Below are 18,263 nucleotides of genomic sequence, written 5' to 3'. Positions count from 1 at the left end.
AAATTAATTTCTAAATTAATCGTTGCATTGAATTGATCATATGCATTTTGGTTTAATTGTTTTTATGGTTCTTTGAGTGGAGATTGAAAATTGAACCTCTCTCAAATTCAAGTCTATTTCTTAGATTCTTTCCATCTGAAACTCAATCGAATCCAAATCCTAATTCAAATAAACTTATTTGAATTAGTATCCAATCCTATCTCGAACCCAAATTCAGATCCGAATTCAAATACTCCTATTTGAATTTAATCTCAAATATCTCAAATCCTGATTCAATCAAATCTTTGTCGAATCGTTGTCGATTTCATACCCGCATGCCATTCAAATCATTCGAAAACATTCCTTTGAATCATCCAATTTCAAATCCAATCCAATTCAATTGAATCATCACGTATTTGAATTCAAAATTTGGTACATTCATTCAATCATCATATATCTCAATTCAAATACATATATTTGAATTACCACACATCCATTTCACAAATATCTCACATCTCTCTGTTCTCTCTCAGCCATCACTCTCCTCTCTCTGAGCACTCTCTCAGATCTTTTCTCCTATGTGCTCTCTCTCTCTATTCTCTCTCAGCTCATCCCTGTGCCCATGCACTGCTCTCTCTCTCTCTCATCTGCACCAGCAAAACATCTCACCATGCCCATCCCCCTCTCTGATATTTCACTGAGCATGGCAAAATCCATTTACTCTTCTCCTCTCCCGTGCTTCACCTGCAAGCTACCGAGCAGTATACATACACACACTCACAACACAAGCACATCATCACCTTTGCTCCTCTCTCACGCACAAGCATACATACACACAGGCACCCCCACCGAGCTCCCTTCCTCCGCGCCCGCGCATTCCTCCGCCGTGGCGCCGTCTTGCCATCGCCGCCGCGCCATCTATTCACGGTGAGCATCCCCTCCCTCTCTGTTTCCAACCGATGTGGTCTCCGGTGCCGCTGCTTGACCGCGCGTCGCGTCGCCAACCGTTCGGTCGTACTCCTTCGCACCGCCGTGCCGCCCCACGCTCGCCAGCCACTCGGCCGCGCCACGCTACACCGCGCTGCCCGGCTAGCCCGGCCCGAGCCAGCCTTCCCTTGCTCGCGCCGCGCCATCCCAACTGAGCTACCGCGTCGCGCCCGTCCACCCTCGGTCGCGCCATCGCGCCGCGCTGCTGGCTGCCGCGCACGCCGCCTCACCCTGGCCTAGCCACAGCCCCTCTTGGGCCCTGCCCTGGCCGAGCCCGGCTGGCCACCTCCTGCGCCATCAGCTCACAACGCCGCTGCCCGCGTGCGCCCCCAGTCTCCGCCCCCCCTTTTTTCGGCACCGCCTTCACCGTCATGGCCCGAATCCGAGCTCCGCCACCTCGGCTTCCTCTCTCTCGACCGCACCACCGCTTCTTTCCCCGGCGCCGCCGTCCTCTCCTCAGCTGCCGAACTCGAGCGGCTACCCGCCGCTCGGCCGAAGAAGCATAACCGGCCTCTCTTCCTCCGTGCTGCAGCTCCGAGCCGGCCATCTCCATCACCCCTCTCCGGCTCCCACCGGCCTGCATCTCTGCCGGCTCCTTCACCCGGCCGGCCGCCTCTTCCTCCGCACCGCCGCTTTTCCCCACCGACTTCCTCTCTCCCGGCACCCCACTCCCCTCCGGTCTCTCTCTCTCTTCTTTGAGCTGCACGAGTGCACGAGCTGGCCAGAGCCTTATCCCATTAGGCCGCCCCCTCTCACCTCCATGTGGGCCCCACAGGACAGCTCCCCTGTCCACCGGCCACGGTCCATGGTGGACCGCCCACTATAAGCCCTCCGGTCCATGGTGAACCCTCCTCAGAGCTTCCCTCCGGTCCACAACCCATAGACCAAGTCCGCGAAACAATGCTCCTTTTTAATTTCCAGGATTTTTCCTTTTCTGCAAATCTTCCGACGTCCGTAACTCATCCGTTTCAACTCCGATTTCGGCGATTCTTTCGCCGATATTCCTCTAAAATCATAATCTACCTCCATGCCAAATCTGGTAATTTTTGGAGTTCACTTATTTTCTCATCCGGTATTTAATTCGTGTCGCGGTGTTTAAGCCTAGAATTAGACTTAGTCTTTTATTAAATAGAGCCAAGTTAGATAATTCGATAACTATGTTTAGTTATGATTGTAGTATTGTCGCATGTGATAAACTAGCTTAATCTTAGATTAATCCTTTTGTTAGTTAGAATAAACTAAAGATTGTCTTTATTTTAATTGAAGTGGATTATTATTTCATGTGATAGGTTATAAATTAATCTTAGTATACTTAATGATAAAATTAACCAGTGTAGCGGTTAAATAAATAAATAAATGTTAATAGAATATGATATAATAATTTAACATTGGTAATTAATTAACTGAATACTCTTTTAGTAATTAATTAATTAGATTCAAAGAATAGATTAACTTAATTAATTAATTACATGCATGCTTTTATGATAGCACTAAATATAACTTAATTAGTTTGCAAATTAAACAACACTAGGTAATTAAGATTAATTACTAACTCACCATATTTAGTGCTATAGATTAGAATGTTTAATCCAACACTTAAGCACATATAATCTTCTAGAGTTATACTTACGTATATATGTATACATGCTCACATACATATAGACATAAGTATTACACATACGTTTATGTCAGTACACGTGCACTCACCTACAAGTAGAATCTCTAGCTGTCGCCTCCCGGCAGTTAATCTAATAAACATTCATCTAGTTAATTGTGATTTGTTTAGGCTTTCTCTTAGGTTAATAAAACAAGTAAGTTAATAGCTTAGCCTAGCTTCGCTAGATGATCCCGCTATTCTCTGTGTATTAGCTTCGTGTTGCTTAAGAGTTGCCGATCGTCTTCCGCTAGGTTTAGCTTTTGTCATTTTCCCTCAGTCGTTCTTCTTCGCTTTGGTATTTCTTGGTTTTATTCTGGTGTTCATTTGCTTAGTCATTGTGCGCTTTTTGTCGTTAATCTGCGTAGGCTCGAAGTCAAGGCTCTAAGCAAGAACGCGAGGAAGGAACTGAAGGCAAGGTCCAAGATGAAGAAGAACCCTGGGAAACTCAAGAGACAAGACCAATCGTGAATTGACCCTTCAAGAAGGCAAGTCCTATCTCCTTGATCATACTGAACCTATGGTTTTCAAATAATATACATGATCAACTAAAATCGGACTTATTATCGTATGTGCTATATATTGCGTTTTCTTTCAAACTACTTGTAGTAGTTAATCCTATCAACACTGTCATACCTTACATGTCATCATCCAGAATACATATCACCCTAGGATTACCTGTCGTTATCTATATTAACGTCGGACGACTCCATGATATCTAGCATGCTTAGGATTGAATACATCTTCTCAGAGATGTCATTTTTAAAATACGTCTCTTTGGAGATATCGCTTTTAAAACACATCTCCTCAGAGAAAAGATTTACTGTTATCAATGGAAACTCATATACCATGCCTCCTTGATGGTTGTGAATTCCATAATGGTAGTGAAATCCTTGATGCCATGTGGGACATGGATGGTGATGTGTAAAAATGGGTGAAAATTATTTTGGTGCGAGCAGGTAGAGTGGTCCTCCAGGGAGGATACTCTTGGGGGCTTGAGTTACATGGTAGTATTCATTGCCCATGAGGATTCCTAGCCCGGCCGCTTAAGGACCGAGTCTTGCGCCGTCATGCTTAGCCACCTCCGTGCAACCATGCGTCCTGTATGAGCAGGACTTGATTTTCTTTCACTGGACTGAGTTGGGCATCATATCAGGAGGCTGAGAGCAACGAGCAGCCAAGGGTCCATCTGTCCCACTGTTTGGAGGTTTCAGGGACCGGCTTAGGCTTAAAAAGGGATGCTGGCCTTCGGAACATGCAGCTCTAGGACTTGGCGTGTCTCATGGAAAAGCCCGGTAGGAAAGGTGCTTGGAGAGTCTCGGTATGATTCGCTCCTCCGCTTGCAACGGTTGGAGGCTGAGCATATCGCGTGGGTAAAGTTGTACAATCTCTGCAGAGTGTAAATCTATTCGAATAGCCGTGTCCACGGTCATGGACGTGCGAAGGCATGGTCACGCTTGAATAGACTTCGGGTGCGTGCGTCTTGATGAGTGAGTGTGTGGACTAGATGTCCGTGTGATGTGGTTCCTGGCTCGATCTGCCAGAAGCTGTGTGGTACTGGAGGTACACCAGATGTGATAAAAAGGACTGCGGAGTGAGGTGTAGCCCCTCCCAGGACTGAAAACCCCCAGATATAACTTGTTACCTTGGTTCTGGTTTTAAAACCGTTTTGACAGCTTTGTTACTAGGTTACCTTCTAATACGTTGGAGACTTGAGGTGATACTCAGTACCAACAGGAGATGCATGCAGTTGTTTTCAAAAGCTTTGTTACATTTATTTCAAAAGTTAACAGTGGAGAATATAATTGGATACTTGCATAAAACCTGCTTTACGCTCAAAACTATACCGTAAAACCTTATCCTTGAAATATCTATTATGCATCTATCAACCCCTTGAAGTAGTATAGGACTTGTTGAGTACCTTCCGTACTCATTTTTATTGCTTTCAGATTGTTGAGATGGAGATCAGCCTCAATCCAGATGAAGTCAAAGAGAAGAAGTCTAAGGTCCCGTCCGCACCCGGGTTGCCTGTAGCATTGGGTTGCATCGTCGTTTCACTCCGCTGTGCTGTAGACTCTTCTGCCTGACTGGTCTGTTGTGGATTTTTGTCCACCAGACTATCTTTTCTCTTTTCAGGTATTTATTTTACTTATTTGTATTCGAAATATGTATTTGATATCATTCTGTTGAATTCTGTGTGTATCAGCTACTTGATCCAAGGACTGATACAAGAGGAACAGGGGAACCCGGGTTCGGGGTTTTGATAGCCGTCGCGTGTCCGAGCCGTGTCGTGCCGTGCCCGTGCCGGCTCGAAATATCCGGGCCAGGTCGTGCCGGCCTGCCGTGCCGCACGCTTGGCCCAGGCAAGACCTGAGGCCTCGTGCCGTGCCGGCCTGGCCCGACCCATCTAGGCTCGGGTCGGGCCGTGCTTGGGTCGTACCAACAATATCGTACCTCAGGCCGGTCCATATTGCACGGTCCATTTGGACATCTTTAGTTTTACGGTTGAGGGAAACTCGGACTCTGACATGAGAAAGTCGAACCTTTTTATGTTGAGCCGTTCCTTTCCCCGTCTCCCACATTGGCCTTCGACGCGCATCGCACACGCCGTGGCCCATCGATTCCCCACGCTCTCATGTCATCTCCGTGGTTATTTTCAACAATATCTTTTATTTCTCTCAACACATTTTTAAAAAGATTTCATTTCAAAATTTTCATACCTCATAATACTTAGGGCTATATCTTATTTTCTTTTATAAGGACTAACTCTTTAAAATTTCCCATCACATGAGTAAATTTTTTTTTCAAATCAATTTTATCTATATTATCCACTTCTCTTTTTCTCTATGTCGTGGTAAATAATAGCTAGCTGCCGCACGCCTCTGGCTGGCCCCCCTCGCCGGCATCCGCTCCGCTGCATCGCGGAAATCGAATTCCAATTTGAATCCCTGTGCCTCATCGCACAGACACGCGCTCGCACGACAGCATCGAAACGGGGGTGGGAAGGTGATGCAGCAGAAGACGGCGGAGGTGGCCATGGAGGAGGAGGAGGCGTCTGTAGGGCCGGAGCTAGGGTTCTGGCTGGCGGCGCGGCGGCGGCTGGCCCCCGACGACCCCTTCTTCGCCGCGGGGGACCTCGAGCGCGAGCTCCTCGCCAAGCACGTACGCTCTCTAACCCGCCCCTTCTCCTCCCCCTTCCCCTCCCCTCCCCTCCACGCTGATCCCTTTTTCCGACGCTTCGGTCGCGCGTGCGTTAGGAGATTCGGATTCCTATTCCAGTGGCCAATTGGGTGGGGGCGAATTTGATAAAGGGTACCCTGGATTTCCTGAAATTAGAGGGTTACTCTCTGTTCTTGCAAATGGCAGTGTTTCTATTCAGCTTGTGAGCTCCATTCGTGTTGCGAGGCTTGTACTGAACTTCTCTTTATCTTTTTGTTTGTTTGTTTGTTGTGCAGGTTGCCCTGGATCTATCGGAAGATGACCGGAGCCAGCTTCAGAAGATGGAAGTAGCCGGCGCGTGGTAAGAAATCATCTCTGCAAATCGTTCTTTTAAGATTGATGATCCGTTGATTATATGCACCGCAACAATTCTTGTGCGAAACATAATCATTGTCTCCAGTCTCCATTTTGGTGATAAAAGGCTACTAGAAATCACATGATCAGGCACCTGATTCCTAGTTCAAGAGATAGAGTGTGAGATATATTGCTATGTGTAAATCGGTAGTCCGCAGTTATGATACAATCATAGTTGTTACGGCGATGTGGCAAGGCGCAGCAACCCACCACCTTACACCTTTACAGCGCTTATGGTGCATGGTGTGGCAACACCATACACATATCGGCGTGGCGAATACACACATCACAATATAGGATAGTAGAAAATTATATTGCCAAATGGTAATGTAAATGTAGCTCAAAAGTGATAGTCTAGGATTTTAGTAAATCAAAATAGCAATATGCTACTGCTTGTGCTACTGCAATCTAGTGTGCTTGTGTGCGTGTGGTTGTGTGCTATATAGAACAGAACATAGAACATAGTTACAGACCTTGAGCTGGAGTTGCTGAGCTTAAGCTTGACTGTGGGCAGCGCAGGGGCAACGAATGGGCTTGAGCTTGACTGCAGGTATACACACTTCTCAGTAGCCCACTTAGAGTTACATTAGCTGACTAGTCCAGCTGCACAAGGCCAAAGTAGCAAAGCCCAAAGCCGCGGCCTGCTCAACCAGCAAGCCATGAGACTCCCGCATTACAGCTCCACACAAGCGTTGCCCATAGACACAGAGGAGTGGTTGGCCAGAGCGGTGGGCGGAGGGGCAGGCCGGAGAGGCAGCGGAGGGGCAGGCCAGAGAGGCGGGCGGAGCAGCTGGCTAGGTGACGGGTGGGCGGATCAGTAGCGGGGACGGACGGTGTCACGGCGAGATCCAGGCGAGGCGGAGGAGATCCGGCGGCTACAGTGAACGCCATACTCACCGAAGCTGTGGTGTCCGCGTGGCGACTGCGGATTTTCCGCCACGGCGTTATATCGTTGCCATAGTGACGATATACCGACGTCTTAACAACTATGAATACAATTTGGGCTATGACAGTTAATTGTCCATGGACTAAATTAGGCCATGCTTGGATGTTGTAGTTTGTAAAAACCATGGTATTGAAAAACTACAGTTTTAGAAACCAGAGCCATGCAATACCACGGTTTTGGAAAAAAAAAAAAAAAGAGGTCATGGTTGCTTTCCAAAACTCCAAAAAGACCATAGTTTCAGCAATACTATGGTTTTAAAAACTACAAGATTTGTCACATCCAAACACCTTTGAGGTTTCCAAACCAAAGTATTTTACAAAACCATAGTATTTTTCCAAAACTCCAAAAAGACTTTGCATCCAAACAGGGCCTTGAGATTTGTTATCTGGGGTTTATACTTTGTAACGATAGGTAAGTGTTCCATCCTAATGCCTGCTAACACATGCCATACTGCATTTCTATGTTCATTTAGAACAAGGGCAGAAGGCTTGCCTCGTTTCTATGTTCATACTGTAATGATAGAAGAGAAATAAAACACCAACCAAAATGGGCAAAAGCACTAGTATAGTTCTGAAACAACAAATGTAACACCACCCACAAGCACCAACCAAAATGGCAAAAGCACTACTATAGTTCTGAAGCAACAAATGTAACACCACCCACAAGCACCACCCTGTCGCAAACAGTTAGTTGAAATACTTATTTCTTTTTAGCCAATAGCAAAGAAAACTCAAGAATAGAATACATAGATAAACTTCCGTCTTATCCAACCCAAACATGTCTAGGATGGTGCTAGTGAAGTTCCGCGGGCTCTTCCCCTACGCTCTGCAGCATCATCATCCACTTTGTCATCTTATTGAAGGATGCCAGTTTTTTTACGATAATATAATGTTCATTTTCCACTTCCCGGAGTTGTTTGCCATTGGTTTTTGACACTACAACTTTGAGGTGTGCTTTACTGGAATTCTATCATCGTTGTCTATTTCTTTTTCTCATCGTTAGTTTCCAACCAACCTCAGATAGTTTGGAGTCGCTGTGTCCTCTGTCTTCTTTATAATACAGCCGAACATGATCTGCTAGGTTGGGGTCTCACGACTCTCAACCTTAACCAGAGGCCCCTAGGTTGGAGTTGAGGAGGCATGTATGTCCTTAGTCTCAAGGCCAACAGCCTTGCTCGACTCCTTGTGTTCTTCCTCCTGGTAACTGAAGGACCGAACACTCTCCTAAGATCAAGCACGTTCTTTGTTTATCTACTTCTGTGAACACTTTCCCCTTGTTCCTTTGTTCTCTTAATTTTCTCATGTGTCTAAAATTCTTGCAGCACTGTGTTTTGCCCAATCGCTGGTTGTGGTGCCCATCTAGATTGCTTGGAGGACTTCGAGGACCACTATATGACTCGACATACTGCTTCATGCTCTGTATGTTCGAGAGTTTATCCAACTTCAAGGTTATTGAGCATTCATGTTTCTGAGGCGCACGACTCATATTTCGAAGCAAAAGTTGCCCGTGGTTTTCCAATGGTAATAATCACTATACATTTACCATTTATGTAAATGACTTATCTTTTTACAGATTAGCCAATTTTACGGAAACTTAGGAATCAGGATTTCAAGTATAATGCCTTTTACGAATTACTGATCAGCTTACAAGTATCCCTAGTATCAAGAGCAGAATCAGTTAACATAGGTTCCTAATCCCGCTTATGGAGCTTTCCGTATATCATTAGTATTTTACTCTTGTGCAAATTTACAGAGGAAGTGCTTTTTTAGTCCCTTAATCTTGGACAATCCATCTTATGCTGATGTTTGCAAATTTTTATTGCAGTATGAGTGTTTGGTGGAGGGTTGTGGGGTGAAGTTGAAGACTTACAAAAGTCGGCAGCAGCACCTTGTTGATAAGCATCAATTTCCCAAGTCATTTGAGTTCTTCAAAAAGACACGGCCCTCCCAGCGCCAGCGGCAGAAGTCACAGAGGAGGCAAACTGCTCGCAAGGGAGAAGAGACAAGGGACAATTCAATGGATGTCAATGGAAAAGGCACAAGGCAAACGAATTGGAGATATCGACCCAAGCAACATGATCATAAAGAGTCAAAAGAAAATGAACATCAGCATAAGGAGGCCAAGGAAAATGAAATGGAGGTTGACAAGAAGATTGAAGAGCTCACTTCTGCTGTTTCAAAATTGAGCACATCGGATTGTACACCTGCAAGGGTAACCTTTGGCCACCGTCATTCTCGCGGTCTTACATTTGTTCCAAGGTCAATCAAGCAGAACAAGCAGGTCCCCAAGCCTGAAGCAAAATAACTAACACTGTCATTTGGTCTTTTGATGGTTGCTGAACCTTGCTATGTGCTACTAATTTTGTTTCGATGCTTGATCTAGAATGTTGTTCTGTACGTGTACTCTCAGGTATTCACTAATATTCTTGGATCACAAAGCATATGTTTTCTTGGCTGTTACAAAGTTCGCTGTGATGTTACTGATATACAAGAACAAATGGTCTGGAGCAGCGAACATGAGGTGGCCGTTGCAGACTTGCAGTTTACAGTTTCAGTGTAGTATCTGATTTCCTGTTGGCCTACAATGAGACATCTTCGCGAAAGAAGGTTCTGGTGTAAGCAGTGAGCTGTTCATACCATCAGTAGTGCTCCTGATGCTACAGTTGGCTTTCTTTAGATGTCGACACGTCAACTAGTCGATGGAGGACATGAGCCTCAGTGACGCCGAAGATGACGTATCTGACAATGAAAGGATCGCGATTTTAAGTAGTGACGATTGTTGAGCCGCGTGTGTGGTCGTGTCGTGCTTGAGGATGCAGATTGGTCAGTGGTCACCGTGTGGTGTGGCCGTCTTCTTACAGCGTGTGGATCACCTTCGCTTTTAGTTCGAGTGCATTGTTCACGACAGTATATCTGAGTGGGATCCCGTTTTAGTCCATGTCGACGGGATTGTTTTTTCCCCCAAAAATGTGCGAGGATCTCTGGCCTTGCTTAACAAGGAGGTGGGCACCTAGGTTCGAAACCGGACAGGTGTACTGTAGGTTTTATATCCATGGAATCAACAGTTCGTTTTTTTTTCATTCCCTCTCTCCACATCAAAAGAGCTTGCGGTTCTTCTTTTCCGCGCCGGATTGGCTGAAAATATGGTTTCATTTTTTAACCAACTTCCTCACCAGGCTCCCCAACGTGATATCATAGCCTTTTTAGGAGCTGATGGGTTACCCGCGCGAGGTGATTCTGACTTGACAGATATCTATAATTTTAGAAAGAAACATATTTGATTATATGTATCTACTGTTTCAGTCTAACTTGATAAATGCAAATATATGTTTTTATCCAAGTGAAGTTCGATTGTAGCTTCACTCCGCATCTTAACTCGACGAATACAAACTTCTACATCCGCTAATACAAATGAGTCTATACGGATAAATAATCACATGTTTTTAGCTCTCAAAGTCTTACCTCCCTCCTTACTAGAAAATGGCTTTATGTACATGGTACTATGTGCACCTAATTTCAGAAAAATTGTGCATCCTTTTTATGTTACAACTAACGTGTAGCTGCAAAAATTTGTGAAAAAAATTGATAATAATGAATTGCCATAAACAAAAAGTCGGCTCCGAATTCCAAAATATAGGGTTTTTAAGAATTTGTCAATCTTATTTCAAGATAGACGTATGCATTTTTCTGTTATATTTTCACTCACTCCCTTATACTTATGCGCAAAGTTTGACACAAAACTGTTCTATCTTGTTACCAAAACATTAAGGCAACAAACCAATCAAACCTCCTGGGCTGATGGGAGACACCACTAGAGATGTACCCTCCCATAGCTCTTTTAAACTCTTTTCTTCTTAATGAATGGGTACGCTCCTACCCTTTTCTGTTAGAGAAAAGGGCAACAAACCAATTTGATGCCCCCGCCATTATCTTATATTTTACTTCTCTATTTTTTACTTGTTTTTTTATTTTTTTTATTTTTTTTAAACGCCGGACTCTCTTTTCGGAGGATTCTTTGGAGTCTTTGACGGGACGTGCATTCCGCGTAGCCCCTAACTCGAACACGGGTGGCTCGGGAGGAAAACTCCTTACTCCCTCCGTCACTGCCAGCCAAGCTAAAGCTCGGATGCATTATTTTTACTTGTTTGAACGGTCTTCGACACACACTGTCCGTTGCTTTTATAATTACCAGTACCAAATAATAACTGATCAAAGTAAAATAATATGAAAATAATTTTCATGACAAACCCACTATATTATTTTCTTGTGCTGAATTCTAACTTTTTTTCTCTATTAGCGTTCAAAGTTTGTAAGACTTGACCATGTATATTTTCCCTATTTTAAAACATATCTATTTGGATATTGAATGGTGTAATTATGGAAGCACGTATTCCTGTGCGCTTTCGGGGACAGGGCAGGGACCGCGAGCGCCGCGTGGACGGCGGCAGCCCGAAGCGACGTGTGGGGCGGATCCGCCGTGCCGCGCCGACCTGACGCCTTCTTTTATGTCGAAGCCCGAGGCCGGGGCCGGGGCGCCGCTCCGGACGATACGCGTCCGGCGCCGGGGCCCGACGCGTCGCGCTGCCAGGGACGGTCACGTGGGGTCCCCTCCCCTCCCATGCCCCGCTTTGCGCCTGACGAGGACGTGCTTGTGCCTCGAAGGTGAAAGCGTCTCGGAGACGATGATTAAACGCCCAATAATCAATAAGAAAATTATTTATTTGCCATATAAAAATAAAGTAATTTTCTATTTACCATTTGAGTATAAAACAAACTTTCTTATTTATCACTGTTTCTAATTTTTATTCCTTCACCACCTATTTGACCTATAAAAAAAGACATATTTATCCTTAGAAAAAGTTCGAATATAAAACTTGCGGCCAAAAAGTATATTCATTGGTGACCACTTCTACATATAAATTGTACTTAATTATAATATATTCTAGTTAGAAAGTATTATGAATATTAAACTAAATTGTATTATGAAAACAACTACAACACTAATACATCTAATACAGTCCAGTCACATTGTTATTTTCATATCTATTTTTCTATAACAGGAAACACAATAAATAAGCACACTAAAATTATCTACACAAAAATTTATACAACTTTGGTATTTATCATAAAAATTAATTCTGATTTTACTATATATAATCATAGTCACAATGTAACCATGTGACTCCCTAATGGTCTACCAACAACAAGACTTCAGAAATTCATATTTTCTTATCTATTCATCCAAATTCAGGGTTAAAAATCCTATAAAAGTATAAATAAATTATCACCAACTTTCTAGTACATCACATTCTAATATTCCGTTACTAAAGAGCCATAAACTTCAATTAGCTGCCAGTGACCATGTCTTGAGGTTATCGTTCTTCCTAAAGACAAATATATCTTTTATATTAATCAAATAGATAACAGTGAGGAGAAAGAAAGAAAAATTAAAAATAGTAACAAATAAAAATAATAATTTCGTAAAATAATAAATAAAAAATTACCTTATCTTTTAATAGCAAATAAGAAATTTTTCCATAATCACCAGCGGAGGGTGAGTGGTTTCGCTTGGTCCACACGCGACAGTGTAATCCTCTCGTGAGCGAAGGTTTTCTTTTCCCACTGGAGTATAATCTTTGGGAAATCGAATGACCTTCATGAAAGTCTTTCAACTCCAACTTTCGAAACAGATGTTACTTCCTTATGTGTCGTTTTTGCTGCGTCCGTAAAAAAAAATTACATAAGTACATCATTGCTCGAAAATGATTTGAGGCTCCAATGGCTTGAACCTTTGAGAGTTCAGACACAAATTTTATGAATTCTATATATGTTGTATTAGTAACGAAAATTAAGCATTAAGCCTGGGAAGCATGACACGCGTAATTGAGCATCTCTCCAATAGTGTCTCATCTGCAAATAGACGTTGTCTTAAAAACTAAGATTTATGGTCATATCATTAATACGTCGATTCGATGACCTCTGAATATGGCATGGGTAGAAAAGCATTCTATAGAGATCAAAACACATACGGTAGTGTGACAAAAGTTTGGTTTTACCCACTCTCGAAAATAGATCCAATTTATATGGTGTCAAATCCCAGAATGTCAACATCTAATAGAAATATACTAAACCCACACTTCTTTTCCATGTCCCTTAATTCATTTGTCTATATTTGTACTTTTGGTATACAACAATTTAAGGACTTCTTTTAGTCTCTAACCCATGAACTCTGTTTGGAATCTTCAACCAAAATACTCCTACATGACACGTAACAACCACAAAGCTCCCCACCAAAAAAAAAAGAAGTTCCATGGATTCCATTATTTTTTTAACATATTAAAATATGAAGGCTGGAGAGTTCATATGAACCAAAACTAGAGCATCTCCGGATGCAGTTCCTCATTTTCCTGTCCTTCCGATACCAAATTGCCTCAAGGATCAGCCTTTTGACCTCATCGCCGTGTCCTATATCTCTCATCAATCCAAAGCTTAAAAAAAACCCTCCAAAATTCAACAAAGTACCTGACCTAGTCGGTGCTGTACCATGCTGCCACGTGTGTCCATCCTCTTCTTATAAAACAACCTCAGCTTCCCCTTCCCTGAAGCTCATCCAAATCCAAGCAAGGAGACATTTGGCTCACGCACTCACTGATCTGTCCATCGGTCACTTCCAGTGAAAGTTGCAAGTGACAGCGCAACCAAACCACCAAGAGAAGATTGTAGAAGATGGACAAGCTCTGGACAATCCTCACTCACCTTCACTCCCTTGCAGGGTATGTATGTGCAGTTCATCATCACTCTGTCTGATTTTCTTCGGTTCTTGTGTGGCTTTGTGCCTTTCCTTTTTAGTTTTTAGTTTGGTTCAGATCAAGTGTATGAACATTCGCTGTTGTTCTTGCAGGCCAACTGTCATGCTCCTGTACCCCTTGTAAGTTCAGAAAAATTTCTACTTTTTAAGCAGTATTTGTTTGTTTTGGAGGCCAGGTTCAGAAGCTGTGGAATGTTTGGTGTGCAGGTATGCGTCGGTGCAGGCGATGGAGAGCCCGTCGAAGCTGGACGACGAGCAGTGGCTCGCCTACTGGATCCTCTACTCCTTCATCACCCTCGTGGAGATGGTCCTCGAGTCCCTCATCTACTGGTAATTACTACCTGATATTTCACCTTGATCTTGGCTTAATCCTTTTTCCCCATATGTTCACCTTGATCTTGGCTTAATCAGCCGTCCGATTCTCTTATCCGACGGTCCAGGTATTTCGATTTTATTTCCCATCAAAACTCGTCGAAAAAATTAAGCTGCTTTTAATTGATTTTTCAGGATTCCGATTTGGTACGAGCTGAAGCTGCTGTTCATCGCGTGGCTGGTGCTCCCTAACTTCAGGGGCGCTGCGTTCATCTACGACAAGTTCGTGAGGGAGCAGCTCCGGAAGCACGGCCTCACCGCCGGCGGCTCCGGCAGCGTCGGCAGCAGCAAGAAGGATGACAAGTCGTCCTCGCCTTCGTCCAAGGACAAGGAGAAGCCCAAGAGCAAGCTCCTCTCCTTCGTCACCCCCAAGAAGGTAGGCTGAGCTGCTCATCATCAGATTCAGCTTTTGCCACACTGCTGATCACAGATTTTCAGAGAATTTTATTGGACTGACGATGTGATTGATGTGTTCTGTTTGAATGTTTCAGGATCACGAAGCTTACTGAACATGGATGCAGCTTTGTCCCGGTCCCGGCAAATTGTAGTGTTCTAGTGTTTAGTTGTGTCTGTTCATGTCGTTCACTTCACACAGAGCAGCTTCATGTATGATCCTTCTGTATGTGTGAACATACGTGGAATGGAGATAAGAACTTCCCTGTGGAGCTGTGGGCTTTGGTTGATCTTGTAAATGCATTTCAGAGAATCTGATCAATGAGATTCAAAGACCAGACAATAAATGATACAGTGTTCCAGTAGTGGCTTTTCAGCCCATATATAATTTTCACCACACTATTTTCCTTTGAAACACATGTGGGTCCACCTTTTGAGAGGAACATTCTTAAAATTCTTTCAGGGCCCTGTTTGGATAAGGGGGTTTGCTTTAGAATTTTCCATGATTTTGTTGAAATTGAATGGAATTGTAAGGATTTGGATTCAAATCTCATTACCAAAAAGGGTCTTAATGTTCGTAATGAGCTTACTATTACACCGTGTTTTACGATTGTGGTAAAAAGAAACTAGAGGTAGGCGACGATCCAACCAGATTTCTGCTGAAATTTGAGCCAAAATTCTGTTTCTGCAACTTGAAAGTTTACATGCTACAATTGTTTTTGGGCAATGTTTCCTTTGTACTATTTGTGCAGCTAGCTGCCTTTGGATGTTTCACCGGCCATGTACTGCATCTATCTGTCCATAACCTAAAGCTAACTTGGCCGGCAAATGGAGACCGTCCATGCCATCATCTCTTTGCCCTGTGTAAACATCACCATCCAAACAACACGCATAGGTCACACCGTCCACTGACCACTAGCTTGCACAGGAGCTGCAAAACAAGGTAGGGAAACATGAGCAAAAACTAGCATCACTGCAAATGGGCAAGCTGTGGGCAATCCTATCTCATCTTCACTCTCTAGCTGGGCATGTAAAGTCTACGCTTATCCCATCACCCATCACAACAATGGTCAGTTTGGCCCTTTTCTGTGATTCGATTCATAAGTGTCCCGCTTTTCCTGTTTCAATGTTATTGCAGGCCTACCGTCACTCTACTTTACCCCTTGTAAGTTCACAAGAAGTTGGTACTTTTTTATTGGTAAAAGCTTTCTAAATTTGCTTCTTCTTTCTGCAAATTTATGGATCTACTTTGCTATGGATTTACAGATATGCGTCGGTGCAGGCGATGGAGAGATCGTCGAAGCTCGACGATGAGCAGTGGCTGACATACTGGATCCTGTACTCATTCATCACCCTCATGGAGATGATCCTGCAGTCCCTAATCTACTGGTAGAATTGTTTTGCAGTTTTGCTGGTCACTTCTCCCCTGTGCAATTGTACGTAGATGCTTACCCACAATTCAACGGCTGAGATCAAGTGGACACAGGATTTTCAGTTCCTTGTGTGTAATCTTGACCGTCTGATTAGACTTATGTTTTGGGATGTCTCTCCGAATTTCAGGATTCCTGTTTGATATGAGTTGAAGCTGCTGTTCATGGCCTGGTTGGTGCTCCCAAACTTCAGGGGAGCAGCATTCATCTATGAAAGGTTTGTGAGGGAGCAACGATGAGATTGATAATTAGAGGGGTGAATAAGTGTCTTAATAAATTTTTTATGAAATCGATGGTTTTTTTTATTTAGATCACTCATCGCACCTTAAAATTCAAACGAAAGTAAAAATAGAGAGAAATTTTAATAAGATAAAATCGATACAACATGACTTCACAGATGGTATATAAACCATAAGTTCTATTTAAAATTAATTCATACGTCTTAACACTCGAAAGATCACAACTTACAAAGAAAGGGGAAAATATGAACACTGGCAAACGAAACTCTACAAGTTGATTATCCATATGCAAAAAAATACAAGACCTCATCACATAAACGTGTGTATGCGATTTTATGACTTAGCAACAAGAAGAATGACCTCATATTGTGCTAAAATTTCAGCCCAAAAATCAAAACGAAAATCCAATTTAGAAATCAAAAAACTTGCAAACTTGTAAGAGAACCAACAGAGAGAAACTAAAAGGATGTGAGCACAATAATATGAAGAAAAATAAACTTTAATGCAGCAGAGGTCTGCCTTATTTTAGATAGATTAAAAAAATTCTCATAAAGCTCTCACCTAATACATAAGTTAAGCACCCCTCTTCTAATACATGGAGGTTATGAACTATTTTTTTCTCCCATTTCAAATGCTTGCAGAATTATTATAATAATGAACCAAGCCGTGTGCATCAAGTAGTGCAGAGACTGGAAACTCCTTTTCCGTTATCTAAAAAAAACATTTATATTCCTCTCCTCTAAAACTCTAGCACAAAGCTCTTATATGGATAGCATAAGAGGCTCAAAATAACTGATTCATCTCCTCTCATAGCTCTACCCCTTTATTTATAAATCTAGAAAGCTTAACCCCTAAATTTATTAGCTTTTTCCCAAAATACTCCTCTCTTGTAGTACACTTTTACCTACCACTGAGGGTATCTTGATCCATTTTTTTTTGATTCATTGGTCGGTTACGGCGCCTTCATGACTTAAATTTGCCTCGATATAAGCTTCACGATGGTACCATGTACTCCTCCAATTATCACATGGTTTTAAGGCCAAACCGTGAAATCCTAGCAGGCTTATCAAAACGTGACTCCCCACTTGCTTACACCTTAAGCAAGTGCTCTGATATCAACACGTGTACTCTGTCTTGCGATCATCTCCCGCTACTAATCCCTCGGATCGCCTTGTCACTTGCACTGGCATCCCCTTCACTTGACTTTGTCAACACGTCGTCTCTATCCGCCTTTCATACTTTACTTGACCTCCACATATTCAGCTAGGATCAACTTTGACTCTGTTCGGCCTTCTTGATCGTCCGACACCAAGCACTCTGCTTAGCCCCGATCATCCCGCTGTCAACTGTAAACACATATCTTCAATTTCAATTCCAGTTAATTTATAATCAATATGCTCAAATAAAATCTCAAATCAATTCAAATCACACCAAAACTCATACAAAACCGAAGATTATAAAACCAACTAAAGAACAATATCAATCACTCATCATAAATAAATCAAAGCGTATTTCTTCTTGATTTCTCAGAACTAAAGCTAACAAGGACAAGCAGATCCCTTCCCCTTCCTTGAAAGAGAAGAAGACCAAGATGATGCTACTTTCCCTGGTCATACCAAAGAAGCTGAGATTTTGACCAGTCTGCACTTGTAAAAATCAAGTTTCGATCCTTTTTGTGTGTTAGCGTTACACACTTTTGAGCAAAACATGACCAACCTGGTTGAAAATGTTATTGTTTTTTTGTGCTGTTTAGTTCTGCTTCTCCTTTTGTTTGTGAGCATTCTCTCTCTGTGTGTAAATCAGTGAGATGGAACTTTGTGGATGACAAGTAGTTGGAACTTGAAGAACCACAAAATAACAATCATTCTTGTAAAAAGAATATA

At 42.9% G+C, this 18,263-nt stretch overlaps 2 protein-coding genes and 1 pseudogene across 2 annotated transcripts; all 3 read left to right on the top strand.

Moving 5' to 3' along the window:
* Positions 1-5,464: 5,464 nt before the first annotated feature.
* On the top strand, positions 5,465-9,602 carry LOC133900528 (uncharacterized). Its single transcript, XM_062341687.1, has 4 exons — positions 5,465-5,782; positions 6,076-6,140; positions 8,461-8,659; positions 8,964-9,602. Exons 1-4 carry the CDS (start codon positions 5,630-5,632, stop codon positions 9,441-9,443), a joined length of 897 nt encoding a protein of 298 aa, XP_062197671.1. The 5' UTR covers positions 5,465-5,629; the 3' UTR covers positions 9,444-9,602.
* Positions 9,603-13,732: 4,130 nt separating this feature from the next.
* Positions 13,733-14,983, top strand: LOC133900951 (HVA22-like protein e). Its single transcript, XM_062342249.1, has 5 exons — positions 13,733-13,911; positions 14,040-14,066; positions 14,154-14,276; positions 14,454-14,694; positions 14,810-14,983. Exons 1-5 carry the CDS (start codon positions 13,865-13,867, stop codon positions 14,825-14,827), a joined length of 456 nt encoding a protein of 151 aa, XP_062198233.1. The 5' UTR covers positions 13,733-13,864; the 3' UTR covers positions 14,828-14,983.
* Positions 14,984-15,136: 153 nt separating this feature from the next.
* LOC133900164 (protein HVA22-like) lies at positions 15,137-16,380 on the top strand (annotated as a pseudogene).
* The last annotated feature ends 1,883 nt before the right edge of the window (positions 16,381-18,263 follow it).

Source organism: Phragmites australis, chromosome 19, assembly GCF_958298935.1.
Source record: "Phragmites australis chromosome 19, lpPhrAust1.1, whole genome shotgun sequence".
Classification (NCBI taxonomy): Eukaryota; Viridiplantae; Streptophyta; class Magnoliopsida; order Poales; family Poaceae; genus Phragmites; species Phragmites australis.
Note: the sequence above shows the minus strand (reverse complement) of the source record. Positions and strands in the feature narration are given on the sequence as shown.

Bases quoted from the DNA above. Each gene is read 5' to 3' on its own strand.
- LOC133900528 (XM_062341687.1), top strand. From the start codon at position 5,630: ATGCAGCAGAAGACGGCGGAGGTGGCCATGGAGGAGGAGGAGGCGTCT. The intron at 5,783-6,075 runs GTACGCTCTCTA...TTTGTTGTGCAG, and splicing joins GCGAGCTCCTCGCCAAGCAC to GTTGCCCTGGATCTATCGGA. The intron at 8,660-8,963 runs GTAATAATCACT...TTTTTATTGCAG, and splicing joins TTGCCCGTGGTTTTCCAATG to TATGAGTGTTTGGTGGAGGG.
- LOC133900951 (XM_062342249.1), top strand. From the start codon at position 13,865: ATGGACAAGCTCTGGACAATCCTCACTCACCTTCACTCCCTTGCAGG. The intron at 13,912-14,039 runs GTATGTATGTGC...TTGTTCTTGCAG, and splicing joins CACCTTCACTCCCTTGCAGG to GCCAACTGTCATGCTCCTGT. The intron at 14,277-14,453 runs GTAATTACTACC...TTGATTTTTCAG, and splicing joins CTCGAGTCCCTCATCTACTG to GATTCCGATTTGGTACGAGC.